The sequence below is a fragment of the Onychomys torridus genome, chromosome 14, assembly GCF_903995425.1.
Source record: "Onychomys torridus chromosome 14, mOncTor1.1, whole genome shotgun sequence".
In the NCBI taxonomy this organism is placed as follows: Eukaryota; Metazoa; Chordata; class Mammalia; order Rodentia; family Cricetidae; genus Onychomys; species Onychomys torridus.
The window spans coordinates 39,744,865-39,763,807 of NC_050456.1; the positions used below are offsets into that span (position 1 = coordinate 39,744,865).

At 41.9% G+C, this 18,943-nt stretch overlaps 1 protein-coding gene across 1 annotated transcript in view; it reads left to right on the plus strand.

Moving 5' to 3' along the window:
* Kiaa0586 (KIAA0586 ortholog) overlaps positions 1-18,943 on the plus strand; it is an 87,248-nt gene that overhangs the window by 30,800 nt on the left and 37,505 nt on the right. The window contains exons 16-23 of the mRNA XM_036205629.1: positions 36-154; positions 3,340-3,539; positions 7,198-7,351; positions 8,230-8,449; positions 9,175-9,407; positions 10,541-10,614; positions 13,219-13,341; positions 16,230-16,401. Coding sequence (XP_036061522.1) covers positions 36-154; positions 3,340-3,539; positions 7,198-7,351; positions 8,230-8,449; positions 9,175-9,407; positions 10,541-10,614; positions 13,219-13,341; positions 16,230-16,401 — 1,295 coding nt within the window. The remainder of the gene's footprint in view (positions 1-35; positions 155-3,339; positions 3,540-7,197; positions 7,352-8,229; positions 8,450-9,174; positions 9,408-10,540; positions 10,615-13,218; positions 13,342-16,229; positions 16,402-18,943) is intronic.

Consider the following 18,943-nt stretch of genomic DNA (forward strand, 5'->3'; position numbering starts at 1 on the left):
AACCAATTTAGGTATATTTAACTTTACACTTCTAGGGTAGAACAAGAAATAATGTCCAGAATTATCTCTGGACTCCTTCCGCTGCAGCAACAAGCCAGACTTGATGACAGCGTTTCAGTTAGTGAGGCAAGCGAACCATCAGCTTCTGACATTGGTATGTGAAATGGACCTGTTGTCCTTGTTGGTATTAAAAGATAAAGCCTTTCTGTAGTTATTGTGGGTTTCTGTATCCCGGAAGTCAAATAGATCCTTGGCTATCTCACTCTCTGCTTCTTTGTAGAGGAGATTAGAATTCCTTCTCCCCTCTTAGTACATATTGCAGCTTTCAGGTTGCTGGACCATTCTCCAGTAATATATATATATATATATATTATATAACTTCTTATAAGTTGTAGAACACTATGTGTGTGTGACTGCATGTGTGCCCAGTCAGAGGCGACCTTTGGAAATCAGTTCTTTTGCACAGTGAGTTCTAGGGCTTACTCAGGTCATCAGCGTTGGGGAAACTCCTTTCTTTCTGGTTCCTGCTTTTGTTTTTCTCATTGCTGCAGCCAAGTACCTGACAGAGGGAAACTTAGAGAGGAAAGGTTTATTTTGGCTGATGATTTGAGAGGGTAGAAGTCCACTGTGGTGGGAAAGACCCACAATGGGAGCATCCCGTGGCTGGTCACACCACATCCTCACTCAGGGAACCAGGAGACATAAATGCTTCACACTCAACTCTTTTAAATGCAGCCCAGAACCCTAGGCCATGGGATGGTGCTGCCCACCTTGAGTGAGGGTGGATTACTTCCTTCTAGGTAAGCCCCTCTAGAAATATCCTCACAGACATGTCCAGAGGTGTGTCTCCTAGGTGATTTCAAAGTCCCTCAAGTCGACAATCAGAATACATTTATAATAGGTAGCAGGGTGTATGATGGTTGCCTTACTTATCTTCCTCACTCACTGGATTAGGGATCGTTCAGTATTAGAGATGCTGCTTCTTTAGTGCCTGGCCTTCACTGATAACCCAGAGAGGGTTTAAGTAATCACTGCACGGCTAAATGAGCCTTTCTGTAAGAAGCCCACGCTGTCCTCTGCTTCCCCCGCTTGCCCCCCTTGACTCTTTCTGATTCTTCTTTCTTACTTTCCTTCCTCTACCCCACAGTTTGTCGTTTATTTTTGCCCCCCCCCCACAACTTTTTACCCTTCCTTTCTCTCTTCAGAACACAGACAAGCAAACAGACAAACCAGAATGGGGACGTGGGGGAAGAAAACACACACACACACACACACACACACACACACACACACACACACACCAAAACAAAACCCATAAAACACAAAGTCAGAAACCATGATATACAAGCAAAAGACCTAAATAAATAAATGAATGAATAAATAAAAATGCTCAAACAAAGCAGCATAACACAAAAATCTGTATAAGTACCATTGAGTTCTTTTTGTCTTGGCCGTCTACTGCTGGGGGTAGGGCCTACCTTTCAGTGTGGTTTTTATATGAGACTCCACTAGAGAAAACAGGTTTTTATTTCAGGCTTGGAGATAGCTTCTTGTTAGGGATGGGAACTCATGTCCACTTTCCTTTCTCCTTTGGGGTCTGGTGTGGCTTGAACCTGTGCAGGCCCTGTGCATACTGTCAAGGTTTCTGTGGGTTCATGTGTACACCAGTCCTTTGTGTCTGGAAGACTCTGTTTCCCTGGTATCCTCCATCCTCTCTGGCTCTCACAACCTTCCCAGTGCTCTTCCTCATAGTTCTCCAAGCCTTGAGAGGCTTGATAAACAGATCCCAGTTAGGACTGAGTGTTCCAGAGTCTCACTCCCTGCGCATTGTCCAGTGTGAGTCTCTGTGTTAGGAGATGTTAGCTGTAAAGCCTTTGATGGGCATGCTATAATCCTCGAAATCACAGAGGCTGGGGAGGGTCTCCTGAGGAAGGGGAAATAGAATATAGAGTATGGGGAGGCAGCGGGGGACTGAAGCAGGAAATGGGGAGGGAAGAAGGGGTCGTAGGGAAGGAATATGGGGAGAGACAGCTAACACTAAGGGCCATTTGAGGAGTTGTGGTGATACAGTGCTTGTAATAAAGCTTGCCTGAAGATCAGAGGGCAGAGCCAGCCAGTGTTAGCTGTAGAGGTCAGGCAGTGGTGGCTCACACCTTTAATTCCAGCACTTGGAATCACACACCTTTAATCCCAGCATTAGGAAGGTTGAGACAGGAAGTGATATGGCTGGGCGGAGAAAGGAGTATAAGGCGGGAGGAGACGGAACTCGCTCTCTTTCATGCTGAGGAGCTGGTGAGGTAAGGACTAGTGGCTGCTCTGCTTCTCTGATCTCTCAGCTTTCACCCTGGTGTGTGGCTCTGGGTGTTTATTAAGACCAGTCAGGATTCGTGCAACCAGGGTGCGTATGGAAATGTGCTGCTTTAGAAGCGTCTTCAAATAATTCTATCTATCCATCTATCCATCATCTATCTATCAATCTTCTATCTATCTACACATACATATTATGAAAGACATCAGTCTTTTTTAAATTGTAATTTAGTTGCCTTAGAACTCACCAGTTCTAAGTATACAGTTTGACAAATTTTAAGTAGTTATGCATTTAATCATGGTGCCAGAAAACATTCCTGTCAACACCATATCCTCATGCTGCTTGGCAGACAGTTCCTCCTCCACCCATGTGCAGTGGCCCAACAACTGCATTTGACTTTCTGTCACCATATTGTCATCTTTTGAAGACTTTCATACTTGAGTGTTAGATAGCATACTTTTTTGTTGGCCGACTTGCATGACATTTTTATGTTAACTTTTTAAATTTGCATTAGTTTATGTGAACCACGTGGTGTTCTTAAAACATTTTTTCTTCCTGTCTTTGCAGTCTTAGACTAGCCTGTTCTTCTTTTACAGCCTGACCTTTAACTCCCCAAATCCTGCTGTAGGAGCTTGAGGAGGCTTAGTGGGCAGTGCCACTCACGCATGCACCTGAACTAGATAGAGGGAGGGAGCTTGGCTCCTGCTTACTACATCCTGTGTTTGGTCAGAAGTGGACATGGCATTGTTTTCAGCTGAGGAAATTAGCATGGATGTGATGTTCATTAATCTCTGCCGTGGTGGGGAAGAGGTCATGTTAAGTAAACTTACTTGTGTGTTTTCCTCCCTCTCAGTTTGTTGAAAGAGGTTGTTGAGTTAAGCTGTCCTCTTTTCTTCGTGGTGGCCAGCGGATTTGCTTCTGTTCTTGCCGTTCACTTCTCCTATCCTCCTAGGCGTATACAGCAGCGTCTCTAAACTTGAAGAAGTGAGGTTTGGCTTGCAAACCATGTATCTCAAGTTCTTGTGTTTTAGTCCCAGGAACAAGCAGTGGAGCACTCCAGCTTTTTGTTGATGCCGGGGTTCCTGTGAGTTCAGACATGATCAGCCGCTTTGTGAATGAAGCTCTTGCTGAGACCATTGCCGTGATGTTAGGGGACAGAGAGGCAAAGAAGCCGGGGCCTGTTGCCACAAGTGTTTCTGGTGATCGTTCAACAAATGAAACTAACTTACCGGTAGGAATGGCTTTCCCTCTATTTGTGACTTAAGAACTGTGGAGAATCTTTTAGACATTATTAAAGTGTGTGTATGTGTGTATGTGTTGGGGGTGGGAGTTGGAGAGATGGCTCAGAGGTTAAGGGCACTGGCTGCTCTTCCAGAGGTCCTGAGTTCAATTCCCAGCTACCACATGGTGGCTCACAACCGTCTGTAATGAGATCTGGTGCCCTTTTCTGTATACATAATAAATAAATAAATCTTTAAAAAAAAAAAAATAAGTGTGTGTTTGTTTGAGGCATGGTCTTATGCTATAGTCCAACCTGATATGGAAGCTTTTAGACATTATTAAAAGTTTGTGTTTGCTTGAGGCAGGGTCTTACCCTGTAGTCCAAGCTGGCATGGAGCTCTCTGTAGTCCAGGGTGGTCTCAAGCTCATGATAATCCTACTTCAGCCTCCTAAGTGCTAGTGTTATAAATGGGAGCCATCACACCTACAGAAAAAGATACAGTTTAAACTTCATGTTATAAGACCATAGATTGTAGCCAGGTGGTGGTAGTGCACACCCTTAGTCCCAAAACTTGGGAGGCAGACAGGCAGATCTCTGTGAGTTTGAGGCCAGCCTAGTCTATAGATCGAGATCCAGGACAGCCAGGACTGTTTCACAGAGAAACTCGGTCTCAAAAAAAAAAAAAAAAAAAAAAAAGACCTTAGATTGTGATAGAATTTTATTCCTTTTTCCTGTAATTAACAGTTCCCCTAGCATTTTATTATTTTATTTTTGAGATTGGGTTTCTTGTAGCCTGGGCTGGCCTTGAAGTCACTATGCAGCTGAAGCTGGCCTTGAACTGGGTTCAGATTAGAAATTTTAGAATCTACAGAAAAGTTACATGTGTGATACAGTGACAATTTTTCCCCCTGTATTTACTTACATTTCACAATTGATGGCAGTTGAACACATCTCTAAAATCTGTCTCTATATCTGCTATATACTAAAAAATTATTTTATTTCAAATGCACAAGTGTTTTTTCTGCATGTATGTCTGCCACTTAAATGCAGTTCCCACAGAAGCCAGCAGAAGGCATCAGATTGTCTGGAACAGAAAAAATGTGAGCCTCCATGTGGGTGCTGGGAACTGAACCCAGGTTCTCTGGAAGAGCAGCCAGTCAGTGCTCTCAACTGCTGAGCCGTCTCTCTGTTATATTTAAAACATTCAAAAGTTGGGGATATATGACTCTCAAAACCACTGGCAGTATTCCCTAAGAAGAAATTTTCTTTGTATTTTATTAATCGTTTTCAGTAAGCATACAAAAATAATAGGTTATAACATTTCACACACACATATTGTTCATTTTGCTCAGATCCTCCACCTCCTTCCCCTCTTTGTCCTCCCCATTACAGAGTGTGGTTTGGTGATGTGCTGCATATGTGGACTTCTGTGCATTAGTAACTGCAAGTAACGCCCAGAGTGAGGACTTTCTAACCCAGTCTCTGTACTCATTCCTTCCATTTGTTCTGTGGCCACTCCCTGTGCTGCACATGTTTTCATGGGGTGATTAAATAAGAATTTGGAAAAGCAAGTATAAGCAGGAACTTTATAATTGTCGAGAACATAGGCTTTTGGGAGAACTTGAACTATACAACTAGAGATAACATAGAGTTTAAAATCCGCTTGCTGAATGTCTAGTAGGAGAGCCTATGCCCTCTGAGTGTTCCTTTTCTTCATGTCTGTCATCCTTTTCTGAGCCTTTTGACATATATATGTTTTTTAATTTTTATGAATTTTAAAATTTACTTTTGGGAGGTTTTTATTTTTAATTTTAATTTTTTTAATTTTTATTTTTTTTAGAGTTGAGGTTTTATTATATTGCCCAGACTGGTTTCCAACTCTTGAATTCCATCTCTTGCCTCAGCTTCCCAAGGAACAAGGATTACAGGTGCATGCTTTTTAAATTTGTTTTAAAGTTCTATTAAAAATCTTATTGCTTACTGGGTTTCAGTAAACTTGTTTTTCTCTCAATGAAATGAAGGACTTGTTTCTTAGGTTGCTGATACAACAGCATAAAACACTACAAGAGCCTTGGTTATCACAGGACTCTTGGAAGAAAGTCTAAGGTTTGTAGAAATGAGTCTAACTTTGATTTGTGTATCTGAGATAGACATCTTCATGATACTATATCTTCCTCATCGTTATATAAAGTTTCATGGAAGATCAAATAACTGATAAATAGTCTAGGGTCTAGAACTTTGTAATACTCAGTTCCTAGTCCATTACCAGTTGTCCTTGTCCATTACCAGTGCTAGAAGAGTACCTCCACATCCTCTTTGGGGAATAACTAGATGGGGCATTTTATTAATATTTATTTATTTTTAGTCTTTTTGTTTGTTTGTTTTTTGTTGTTGTTTTGTTTTGTTTTTCAAGACAGGGTTTCTCTGTGTAACAGTCCTGACAGTCCTGGAACTCACTATGTAGATCCGGCTGGCCTTGATCTGCCTGCCTCTGTCACCTGAGTGCTGGGATTAAAGATGTACACCACCATCACCCAGCAAGGGGCATTTTATTTGTAAAATAATATACATATAAACAGATTTTTACTCTGTAGGCATATGTGGTCAAGAAGTAGAAAAGGTAAGATATAGGATATTATTTCTTTTTCAAATGAAAGAATTTGCTAACTGTTGAGCAGTGCTATAGAATTTCTAATAAATCTTCCATCATTTTGGATACTGAGTGTGTTCAGGGTATTATGGCTGTAGACACCTCTATCAGTTTAAGTTAGGTAGTAGTTTGCAACATGGTGTGGAATAAATAAAGGCCTTTTAGAGAAGATTAAAAGGGAAATATGCTTTTTAAATGAGCAAAGGAAAGAACTACAAATATATATACCCATATACCTATAGAAAGTGGTCAGTTCTCTAGGACTCTCCACGTGAGAAAATTTACTCAACAAACCCTGGAGCAATAGGCATCCTCATGCCCTCTGCTGATAGTGGGAGATAGTGCAGTGCTAGAGGGGAAATTTCCCAGTATCTGCTCAGAATTAAAACAGTTCTTTCCATAGTTAGGACGGGAACTTATTCCATAGATTAAGCTCTGTACGTGCACTTGACTTAGGTCAGGAGCAGTTGATAACTGAGGGAAGAGTCCAGAGAAAGGGGACAGGACACCGTTTTCACTGTTGTCCTTCAGTCTTTGAGTTTGGGAATCTTCTGAATAGAACCACTTGACAAATGAATATAAAAATGCTTCCTTTTTCCTTCTTTGCATCTGGCTCTTATGTTCATCCCCCAGCCTCTCCTCCTCCTTACCTCCGTTACTTTTTACACGCTGGTCCTTGGTTCTCAGAGGGGACGTTTGGTGTCTCGTCAGTCAAAGCGCTGCTTTTTGTTGCATGGTCTGTGTACGCATCAAGTTTGTGGTTGGGGTTGACCTTCATCTTCATCTGGTTAATCCTCTCTGTGTTAGAAGAGGATAGCAAAGTTGTCTTTCAGAGGCAGAGATACTCAATTGCAGCTAAATATTTAAGAACCAGAGAACTTCAGCTCCTATTTTATTGTTACTTTGACTGTCCATTGAAATTCTGTATAGTCCATGATTGAGTTCATATTTCTGTTTCATAGTATTTTGTTTGGGTGATTATAAATACAGTGTGTCTTGTTTCACTATTTTTCTTAGGAAAGAGTTTGTGCTCCAGTAGCTACACCGCAGCCTACTCCTCCATGCTCACCTTCTCCTCAGGAGTACGTGTTAGTAAGAACTCCTGATTCTTCTTCCTGGGATTCAGATCAGGATGTGGCTTCCCCTAGTAAAGAAATAAGTGCCGAAAAAGGTAGAAACCGTGTTTGTTTAAAAGTGGTTTTTGGTTTTTGTTTGTTTTGTGTGTGTGTGTGTGTGTGTGTGTGTGTGTGTGCGCGCGTGTGTGTGTGTGCGCATCATGACACATGTGGAGGTCAGGGCGAACTTTGTGAAGTTGCTTTTCTCTTTGCACCTTTATGTGGAAACCATGATTGAACTCGGTCAAGGGTGTCAGGCAAGTTCTCCTTCACTTGCTGAGGCCTCTTGCCTGCACCTGAAAATGTTGTTTCTATAATTCATTTTTACTTGTGGCAGCTATGATCTTTGCTTAGTAGGCCTAGTTTTGCTTAGTAAATGCTGTGTCTTGTAAGGAGACTAAGGAATGGTCGTCACTTGACGACTTATGTAGCTGTAACAGAGTACCATACACTAGGTAATTCATAAGTTACAGAGATTTGTTTTTTCTTAAAATTTTGGAGTCTGCAAGGTCAGACCCAGGGGCTGCCTCTGATGAGAGCTCTTTTGCTACATCATGATGACACAAAGCATTCTCTAGCAGCCAGAGAGCCTGCAAGCTGAGTCTGACTTCTCACGGAGCTGCTAATCCCGTAAGGGGCCTCCCTCCACATTGCAACGTATGGATTGGGGATTTAGTTCCTAACATGAACTTTAGGGGAGGCATTTGTGCCACTGTATTAACTGAAAATATGTAATCTAATAACTGCTTAGACTGCTTTAAATGTATGGTAGTTTTAAAATGCCATCTTTTCAAGGTTTTAATTTTTATACCTTAATAAGTTTAGAAATTTTCTTATTAAAAACTACTATTGTTATCATCATTACGATTGCCATTATTTAAATGTCAAAGGTTATCTGAAACATTAAATCATCTTTTCCTGTTTTAATCTTCAGGAAGTGTTATACCTGCCATCACACCTGTTAGTACCCCGACAGTTACCCCTGTTACTACACCCCCTCCGGCGGCAGCGCTTACCCCAACTATGTCAGACATTTCCATTGACAAGTTGAAGGTATCAAGCCCTGAGCTTCCCAAGCCATGGGACAGTGGAGACCTGCCCCTGGATGAAGAGAATCCTAACTCTGTTCAAGAACATCTTCACCCAAGAGCTGTGTAAGTGGGAGCATTTGCTGGTTATTCTGCAGCTCTGCCAATCCACTCTCCACACGCTATTCCTGCATGCAGAATGGCACAGAAAGGGCTGGGGGTGTGGCTTGCTCGAACCCAGGCTGGTCTGCAATTTTCTGGAACAACTGAGGTGGTTCTTTTTTTTTTTTTTTGGAGCTGAGGATCGAACCCAGGGCCTTGCGCTTGCTAGGCAAGCACTCTACCACTGAGCTAAATCCCCAACCCCGAGGTTGTTCTTAAATTGGTAATCTCCTGCCTTGGCCTCCTTAGTGCTGGGATGACAGGCATGTTGCTACCATTCATGATTTTAATCTATTCTTTGGGGGGAAAATTGTATGCATTGTAAATATCTTAAAATTAAACTTATTCATAGTTTCTCATCTTTGCAAAAGGTTTAAGTAAATAAGAATAAACCATCAGCTTATTAATGAAATATAAAATTATTTCTCTAGTGTAGATCATCATTTACTGTGCTCAATTGATGTTTATATTACTAAATATCCCATATCAATGTCCTTTTTGGCTAGAGCAGCATTTAAAGTGGCCTCTGAATAAAGCACAGCACCCTCAGAAAAATGACTCTTGTTGGTTAGTTCTGATAGTGTAGATCATATAAATACTTTGAGACTGCTAAGTCTGCTTTTGTACATATGAGTGGATGTAGCCCTTCAGTGACCTCATCATGGAAAATGTGTCTTTATCCTTCTTAGTGTAATGTCTGTGGCTGAAGATGAAGAACCTGGGAGTGTCGACTTCCCTGCCCATCCTGCCCCGTTAACACCGCTTCCTGAGGGCACCAAGGCTCCTCAGCAGACCCCAAGCTCTGGCTCATCAACACTGGAGAACACGTTGAGCATCACTCTCACTGAGACAGAGACTTTAGACAGGCACATCTCTGAAGGGGAGATCTTACTTAGCTGTGCTCAGAACTTGGCTCCCAAGAGTAAGTTAACATAGTAATGTTAGTTACATTGTAGTAGTTTCATTAGCGATAATGTCTTTTAACATGGCTTAGTAGGAAGAAATGATGTTCTGTGCAGGTTGGTTAACTTTTCTGGGCTCTGATTTTGAAGAATAATATCTCCCTCAAAATTCTTTGTTTAGAATTAATTTTAAAATAGCTTGAGATATATTGTCAGTCTATTTTTTTCTTTGCATTCATAGATACCCCAATATATACTTATGTGTATATATGTACCTTTATATAGGATCATGCTGTGTATATTATTGTAAAACCTAAATTTTTACCAGGTAATGTGTTGTAAACATATTTCAACATCAACACACAAGACATGTCTTTTTCCAGTGGTGTATGACCTATTCAAGTAATGCCTAAGTGAGGGACGTTCGTTTAGATTGCTTTCCATGTTCTGGATTACAGACCAGGCTGTAATGACCATTCTTGAACATAGCTTTGTGCACTTAGCTGACAGCTTCCGTAACCCATGTTTACATGTGGAATTGCTGAGGCAGGGTTGCCATCTTTAAATTAGCAGTACACTGTCAGCGTGCTTCCTGGAGAGACCAACTTTTCTTCTTATTCAGTTCTTCAGTGCCTTTAACAACTTGTAGGAGAGCCCATTTCTTTTTCACAGCTGCTGTGCTGCTGGGAGGTACTTTAAAACTCTGACAGCACCCACATGGCCGCTCACCCGTCTGTAACTCCAGTTCCAGGGGGCCACTCTTCTGGCCTCCTTGGGTACTGCATGCACATGACACATAAAATGCTAACAAAATTAAATTAAAAAGCACTTCTGAGCCAGGCATGGAGACTGAGGTGGGTGGATCGCTGAGTTCAAGGCCAACCTGGTTCAGAGTGAGTTCCCAGGACAGCCAGAGAAACTTGTCGTGAAAAATAACAAGAAAAACAAAATCCAACAACAGCAAAAGCGGTTGTGACAGAGAGGTGAAGTAAACTCACGGCTGGTTCTGTCTGGTGAGGAGTTCACCCAATATGACCTAAAGCGGGGCTCTATCAGTGTTTCTACCCCGATAAGTTGAAATGTGACGGTCCATGCTTTCTGACCAGATTACTCAGTGAATGTCTTCTGTTTTTCTAAATCGCTCTACTTGTAGTTTTAGGGAACGGGGACTTGTGTCTGAACATAAACGACAGCTTGTCCAGCACTCTGCAGGATGCCCTTGAAATGGTAAGGAGGAGCCGCCTTCAGCATGTTCTCACTGGAGAGACGTCTTGCTGCCATCGAGCAGGGGACCCTCGATTGTGTGAGGGATAGACACAGCTCAGTGTTACCCATGAGTCGCTGCCCATGGCCACAGACCTCCAGAGGCTTAGTTAGGAGGCAGAGAGCTGTGTCACACCACCTTGCTTCAGGGGAAGGAAAGGTGGCAGGAGGGAGGGAAAGAGGGAGAGATAGAGATGCTAGTAGTGAGGAGATTCAGGGTTGCCATATGCCACATTCTGTCGTGTAGTCCTGTATAATGGAGAAGGAGAAGGAAGTTGTTCTTAACCTCTAAGGTTCTGATGGTCAAAAGGCACTTGTTAACTCAGTCAGGAAATAAAACCTGGAATTGCTTCAGTGGTGCTGTCCCTAGAGTACATTGTTACTTTTCTCTAGTCATGGTTAGGTGACTTCAGGGAGGGCCCAGCACTTAAGAGGAGGTACCGCTGTTGCAGAGGACCTAAGTTTGGTTTCCAGCACCCACCTTGGGTGGTTTACAAACACCTATAACTCCAGCTCTGACGCCTTCTGCACTTATGTGGACATCATTACACACGGACATGCAATTAAAAGCAATAAAAATAAATCCTTTAAAAAAAAATAAATAAAAACAAGATCCAGGGAAGGTAATCTTTCCTGGTTGTTATCAAGTGCCATAGAAGAAAAAAATTGATGTTGATAATGTCCTGTTGCATATTTTATTTCCTTTACAGCTGTTAAGGAATAGAATTCTTCACTCTTTATGTGTTCAAGGAACTTGAACAAAGAGAGATAATTGTACTCAGCTGTCACTCACACCAAATCTGTTGCTGAGCATTGTTGTTAGTGTTATTTCTTTTACAAAGAGTAGGAAAATACTTAAGAAATTTTTTGAGAAGATTTTGTTTCAACAGTTACTTTTTTTTTTTTAACAATGACTTAAGTAATTAGTTGGGTTTCCCATGAAGAGAGTTACAGTCACTGTTGTGAAATAATATGGAGAGAAGACATGATTGTGCTAATCTTACTTTGAGAGGGGAATTACGTGTCCGTTTGGCCTGTTTAACACACCATTATGACATTGTTATTCACTCTTAGAACTTTATCTGGTATTAAAGTAAGTGGATCAGTTGAACCCCAACAATGACCATTTGTAAATATTTCTCATTGTAACATTGTCACTGCATGCACATTTATAGTAAGTGTAAATGTAAAGTATGATCTAGGAAGACCCAGAGTTACTGAAGCCATGGGCCATTAGACATTCTATCCCTAAACAACTAGGAGATGTATTCAGTGTTAATAAATGGTGTTTTATAAAACAGAATAACCAAAATTAATTTAAATGCATTTATTATACTTTATCTTACAGCCAAGAGGTAAGAAATGATTGTTTTAATGAATTTTAAATCATATTCATACTTGCACAAGGAAATCGATTTCATCTGATGCAGCGTCCCTGGTTTCTCAGTCAAGTTTTGAGGCACAGTGAAGCGTAGATAGTGTTAGTAGATGCCTCCCCCTAGTGTAGACAGCCAGATGTCAGGAGGAGGGGGGGGAGGGAGAAAGGAACAGGAACACTGAGGGTCTGGAGAAGGAGGAGGAGGAGATGGAGGAGGAGGAACACTGAGGGTCTGGAGAAGGAGGAGGAGGAGATGGAGGAGGAGGAGGAGGAACACTGAGGGTCTGGAGAAGGAGGAGGAGGAGGAGGAGGAGGAGGAGGAGGAGGAGGAACAGGAACACTGAGGGTCTGGAGATGGAGGAGGAGCAGGAGCAGGAATACTGAGGGTCTGGAGATGCTCTCCTGTTCCTGCAGCTTTTATGTTGTCTGTGGTCCAGGTTGCAGCATTACCCCAGTGCTCGGCTGCCTTTGCCTCACCCTGGCGTGATTTGCACCACATAATGTGAAGCAGGAGGCCATGTGAGCCCTAGACAGAAGCTCGGTTTCAGCTTTGTAGTTAGAGTTTTCCTGCCTGGCCCAGTCAGGACAAATCTCTCTTACCTGCCAGTCCCACAGTAGCTCAGACCCAACCAAGAAAGCACACAGAAACTTACATTGTTTAGAAACTGTATGGCCGTGGCAGGCTTCTTGCTGTCTGCTTCTTTTATCTTAAATTAACCCATTTCTGTTAGTCTATACTTTGCCACATGGCTTGTGGCTTACCGGTGTCTTTACATGTTGCTTTTCATGGCAGCGGCTGGCGGTGTCTCTCTCCAGCCTTCTACTTCCCAGAATCCTCTTCTCTCTTGTCCTGCCTATACTTCCTGCCTGGCCACTGGCCAATCAGAACTTTATTTACACAGAGCGATATCCACAGCACAGCTTCACAGAAACACTTAGGAATCATTAGCTTCGTTGCTTGAGATAGAAGACCCACTGTTGTGTAAGTCTACTCTTAAATTGCTTTGTACTGTTGTACACATTCGAGGCAGATGAGAAGTGTTTATAATCAAATGGAAATGAGCTACATGAAAATAAGTTCATCTTTTGAAAGATACTGGTATCATGTCATCCTAAAGTTTTATTACTCATACTTGAGAAAAGTGTAATTGTTGAATAACCTTTTCTGATGTCTTGTGTGTTTGCTCTAGGAAGATGACCCTCCCAGTGAAGGAGAGGTGATTAGGAGGCCCCATAAAAAGCTTCATGCAAATGCGATTCTTTCTCTTTTTACTAAGCAAGAACAGGAGCTACTAGTTTCACAGCAAGCAGAGGTACTTCTCAAACTAAAGCGTTTGTTCCTTTGTCTGTCTGTCTGTCTAGATAGACATACGGGGGAAAATCCAACTTGAAAAAACTTTGGAGACAGGGTTTCTCTGGTAACAGCCCTGGCTGTCCTGGAACTTGCTTTTTAGACCAGGCTGGCCTGAACTCATAGAGATCCACCTGCCTCTGCCTCCTGAGTGCTGGGATTAAAGGCCTGTGCCACCACACCGGTTTAAATATCCAACTTTTAATTTAGGTAAGACAGTGTTTAAGTTACTCTATAATAAGCGTTATGGCCCCTTAAACTTGGCCTGAACTAAGTTTTTTTGTTTGTTTGTTTTAGTTTTTGTTTTTCAAGACGGTTTCTCTGTGTAGCTTTGCGCCTTTCCCGGAACTCACTTGGTAGCCCAGGCTGGCCTCAAACTCACAAAGATCCTCCTGGCTCTGCCTCCTGAGTGCTGGGATTAACGGTGTGCACCACCTCCGCCTGGTTCTGAACTAAATTTTGTAACTGAGAAAAATTTAGACAATCTTTTCCAATCTTTTATGCTACAATTTAAAAACAACAACAAAAATGCAGCTTTAAAGATATTTTTAAAATTACATTTGTTTTGTGTGTGTGTAACACGTGTGTGCTTGCACATGAATGTGTATGCTCATATACTACACCACATCTGTGGACATTAGAGGAAAACTTGCAAGAATTTTCTATTTCCATTGTCTTGGTAATGGGCTCAAACTCAGGCTTGATGCCAAGCACCTTTACCTGTTGAGCCCAAAATGAAGCCATTGAAAAGGATCTGTACCCTTTCTCACTGGGTTGAGAGTATAAACTGATGTAATCACTGTGGAAATCAGTATGGACATTTCTCAGACTAGAAGTACCATCTGACCCAGCTAGTCTACTCCTGGGTGTATACCCAGGTCTCTAAAGCCTACTCCAGAGCTACTGTAGGTCATGTTTATTGCCTCTTTAGTCCCAGTAGCAAGGAAAGGCAATCAGTCTAGTGCAGCAGCAGCTCAATGAAGAATTTTAAAAGGTGATGCATACACCCAGTGGAATTTTATTCATTTATAAAGAAAATGGAAATGAAAATTTCAGGAAAATGTGTAGATCTGGAAATCATTAAGTGAGGTGATCCAGATGCATAAAGACAAATATCACATGCCTTTTCTCATGTGGATCCTAGCTTTTAATTTTGTTATATGTATGTATGTATGTATGTATGTATGTATGCAACTGTTAGTGTAGGTATGAAAGGGACCAGGAGAGAGGAAGGAGGATTTGAAGGAGGAGGAGAGGGCAGTGGAGCCTCCTGGGATGGAAAGGGTAGGAGGCAGTGGGTTAGGGGAAGTGGGGGAAGAGGATCACAGACAGGTCACAGTTTAAATATGCCAGAGTGAAACTGTTACTGATGCCGTTAAAAAAAAACAAAGGGGTTCGCCGGGCGGAGGTGGCGCACGCCTTTAATCCCAGCAATCGGGAGGCAGAGGCAGGCGGATCTCTGTGAGTTCGAGGCCAGCCTGGGCTACAGAGTGAGATCCAGGAAAGGCGCAAAGCTACACAGAGAAACCCTGTCTCGGAAAACAAACAAAGGGAAACTATTTACGGGAACATCCACATAGTCATTCATTGTCAGTCTTTGATTGTCTGTTACATACCACCACCTTTGGAAGGTGAAGATATTAAGACACGTCTCCACCTTTAACACTAACACAAGCACTGTGAAGGGTTATAATAATTACTTGGGAAAATGTGTCTGGTATTACTCTAAACACTGCCCAAGAATATTTAAGAGTGATACTAATTTCAAAGCAATGTTTTTACTTTTTCTTTCTCTCTCTCTTTCTTTCTCTCTCTCTCTCTCTCTCTCTCTCTCTCCTCTCTCTCTCTCTTTCTTTCTCTCTTTCTTTCTTTCTTTCTTTTTCTTTCTTTTCTTTGCAGGGGTGGTTTGAGTCAAGGTTTTTCTGTGTAGCCCTAGCTGTCCTGGAACTCACTATGTAGACCACGCTGGCCTTAAACTCACAGATACCCACCTCCATCTGCCTCCTGAGTGCTGGGATTAAAGGTGTGTGTCATCACCACCCAGCTCACATACGATTTTTTTATTCGGTACTGAGGTTCAAATCCTGGGCCCCAGGGCAAATACTCTATTGATTGAGCTACATCCTACAATCCAATGAATCCCTCATTCCCTCCCTCCTTAAAAAAAAAAAAAAAATCGTTTATTTGTTTGTTTGTTTTTAAATTTATTTATTTTTATTTTATGTGCATTGGTGTTTTGTCTTGCATATATGTCTGTGTGAGGGTCCCCTGGAACTGGAGTTACAGACAATTGTGAGCTGCCATGTGGATGCATGTAGTCAGTGCTCACCTCACAAGCATGCGGACCTGAGCTTAGATCCTCCATAGCCAGGAAAAATCTGGGAATGGTGACATAGACCTGCAATACCAGCTCTGGGAATGCAGAGACAGGAGGTTCCCTAGGGCTCACTGGCCAGCCACTCTAGACAGTGGGGTGAACTGTAGGTTCAGTGAGAGATTAAATGAGCATGTGCAGCACCAGCCCCCCCCCCCCCAACACACACATATCACTGTATGCCTCATTAAACTTCTTTTTGAAAGAAAGGTTACATTTATTTATTGTATATGTGAGCAAGTTGCAGGAGTAGGTTGTTTCCTACCCAGTGGGCTCCAAGGATTGAATTCGGGTTATCAGACTTGCTGAGCCATCTTGCTGGTTCCTAAACTAACTTCTTCTTAGACCTACCTTTCCTGTACCTTAAATGTGACATTAGAAGCACTTACGTGTTATGTATCATGATATTTAAAAACTGTTTCCTGTTTTGACTGGTTTTAATACGATGACCTTAGCCATTTTTCTCGTTTTTAAAGGACATGGATAACAGTGTGGGTGAGCTTAGTGAAGGACAAAGGCTTGTACTGGCGGCAGCAGAGGACATCTTGGCAGGACCGTCCGTCTGCCTGACGCAGCCCACTGCAACTGCAGAGCCTTCCGATGAGCGAGCAGCTGGGATGTTCCTGCAGCAGTCTGCTGTGGCCTCAGGTACACGGACTGTTGTTCTTGTTTTGTAGGCGGTACTTATGCTGTTGTGGGTCCTTGCGTCCTTCTCATGCTGATGGCTGGAGTGGGTTCACGTTATAGTCTCTAGTCCTGTTCTTTATCTGAATCGAGAAGTACAACTTTGTTCGAGGGAGGCTGGGAGATTTCCTTATTAAAGGTCATTATTGGTGAGATTATTAAGGCCACTCCACGTAGTTAAAAGGGGGGTTTATTTTGTGGGGTAACTTACAAATGCAAGGGGTAGGTTGCAGGGTCTGGGAAAGGTATGGCGCAGTCTGGCGGTGTTCTCTGGAACTCTGCTTGGTCTACCTCCAGCGTCCAGGGTCCCAGAACCAAGAGAGACCTCTCCTCTTGATCCTGGGTCTTCAGCTTCCTCCCTCAGCCCCGCCTTGTGGGCGTGACCATTACCGAAGCCTCAATGGGGGTTGGAACTTCCAGGCCAAGGCTGGGATGGCTACCCACTATATCTCTGCCTTTTGTCTAAATAAGAAGGTTCTAACCTAATACAAGACTATACACAAAGAAATAATTATCAAATATTGTCCAGGAGTAATGAGGGATAATGACCTAGATAAGTTGGAATTATAATAAATGCAAACAATATCAAGCAAAAAACACATACTAAAATCCAGGGAAGTCTAGAGTGTGGGTAGGTGGCATGTTACAAAGATCATTCCAAAAGGTGTCCTATCCTAAAGAACCTGAGTGTGTATATATACTAAGTTGTAACTATAACTGCTAGTCTTCAACCTCATCAAAGACCTGAGAAGGAATATAATAATACCTGAGAAATGGGAGAAGGATGCAAGCAACTTTCGGGAGTCTTGCAAGAGTAGACAGAGACAGCTGGCAGCCTGGACAGTCACCTAATGTTTCTCAGCATCGTTGGTGCATACAAATTGGCTACAGGCCTAGAGTATCTGACAGACCATTTTCAGAAGCAGGAATTCTGAAAGACCATCTTACCCTGTCTTGGCAAAGTATAGTGGTCGCTTTCCTTGTGTCTTGCTTGTCCAGAAAAGACAGCATTTGTACTGTTAGCAGTTGAGGCAAGGGCAATTCTTTGCCCAGTAGGCCATTTTATGCCAAGAAGACAAACTTCCAAATGGAAATGTCTTAGAAGCCCAACATTCTCTCGGGATCAAATTGGTGCTGCCAGGAGCAATTGTGTCTCATGTCAACAGAATTCTAAGTTATTTAAATGCCATATTCTCTAGGTCCATGAAGTGTTTGAAGATTACCTGTCCATCTGACCTATGTATTTATAAATCTGGATAACCTAACTAACATAATTATAGCGATTACAAGCATAGGTGACAATAAATCTATAAGTCTTATCTACCTAAACAACCTAAGGACTAAGGCTTCCTATAAATAAGGCAAACAGTCTGTAAGCAAATGTACAGTAAAAGGACAATGACTTTAAATTGTGACAATACACAAAATATCTTTAACAGAGGTAAGAATGTATAGTGCAATATGTAATATGATATCAATCCTAAATATATATCAGTATACAGAATATCTTAAACAGAAGTAGAACATACATACAGTATGACAGATATAAATTTACATTTATATCAATATACAAATATTTCAAATAAGAGTAAAAATATGTGTACAATATAACAAACATAGTTCTGTATTTGTATCAATATACAAATTATCTTAAATAGGAACATAAAAAGTTTATATTTGTATCAACATATAAGAATTCATAACAGTGCAAATTATCTAAGGCTGCTATATTACTAAATTTGTTTACTAATGTATATGATAGTCTACCATAATAACTTATACCTATCCATTCCATTTCTTCTTTTCCCTTTTTTTTTGAGACATATTTTCTTTCCTTAAGGACAGTATTGAGTTTAACAGTTTCTTCTACCCCCCAACCCTAGAACCATCATCCATAACCCTGAGAAATATGAAACCTTAGGGATAAGGGGCGTCGTTTTCTTAGAATTGCTTTCTGCTGTTTAGAGGGTGATGGTATCTCTGTCGGGTATTGTGAGAAAGCTCAGATAGTTAAATCCCAGTTAGACTAACTGTAGATTCTGCAGCAACTCTCAGAGTAATGGGTAAGATTGTCTGAAATTCTGGCAAGAAGTATAGTATGATGATGATTACCATGGCATCATTCTGGATTGGGTAGACTTGTTGTTGGGGCCCCATCTTCCTTCTGGCAACCAGCTCGGCTAGCTCAGTTGGTAGAACATGAGACTCTTAATCTCAGGGTCGTGGCTTCATGCCCCATGTTGGGCGCCAGATATTGGTGAAATTATTAAGGCCACTCCGAGTAGTTAAAAGGGAGGTTTATTTTGTGGAGTAACTTACAAATGAAGGAATAGGTTGTAGGTTCTGGCAAGGGTATGGCGCAGTCTGGCAGTGTTCTCTGGAGAACTCTGCTTGGTCTACCTCCAGCGTCCAGGGTCCCAGAACCAAAAGAGACTTCTCCTCTCGATCCTGGGTCTTCAGCTTCCTCCCTCAGCTGCGCCTTGTGGGCGTGACCATTACCGAAGCC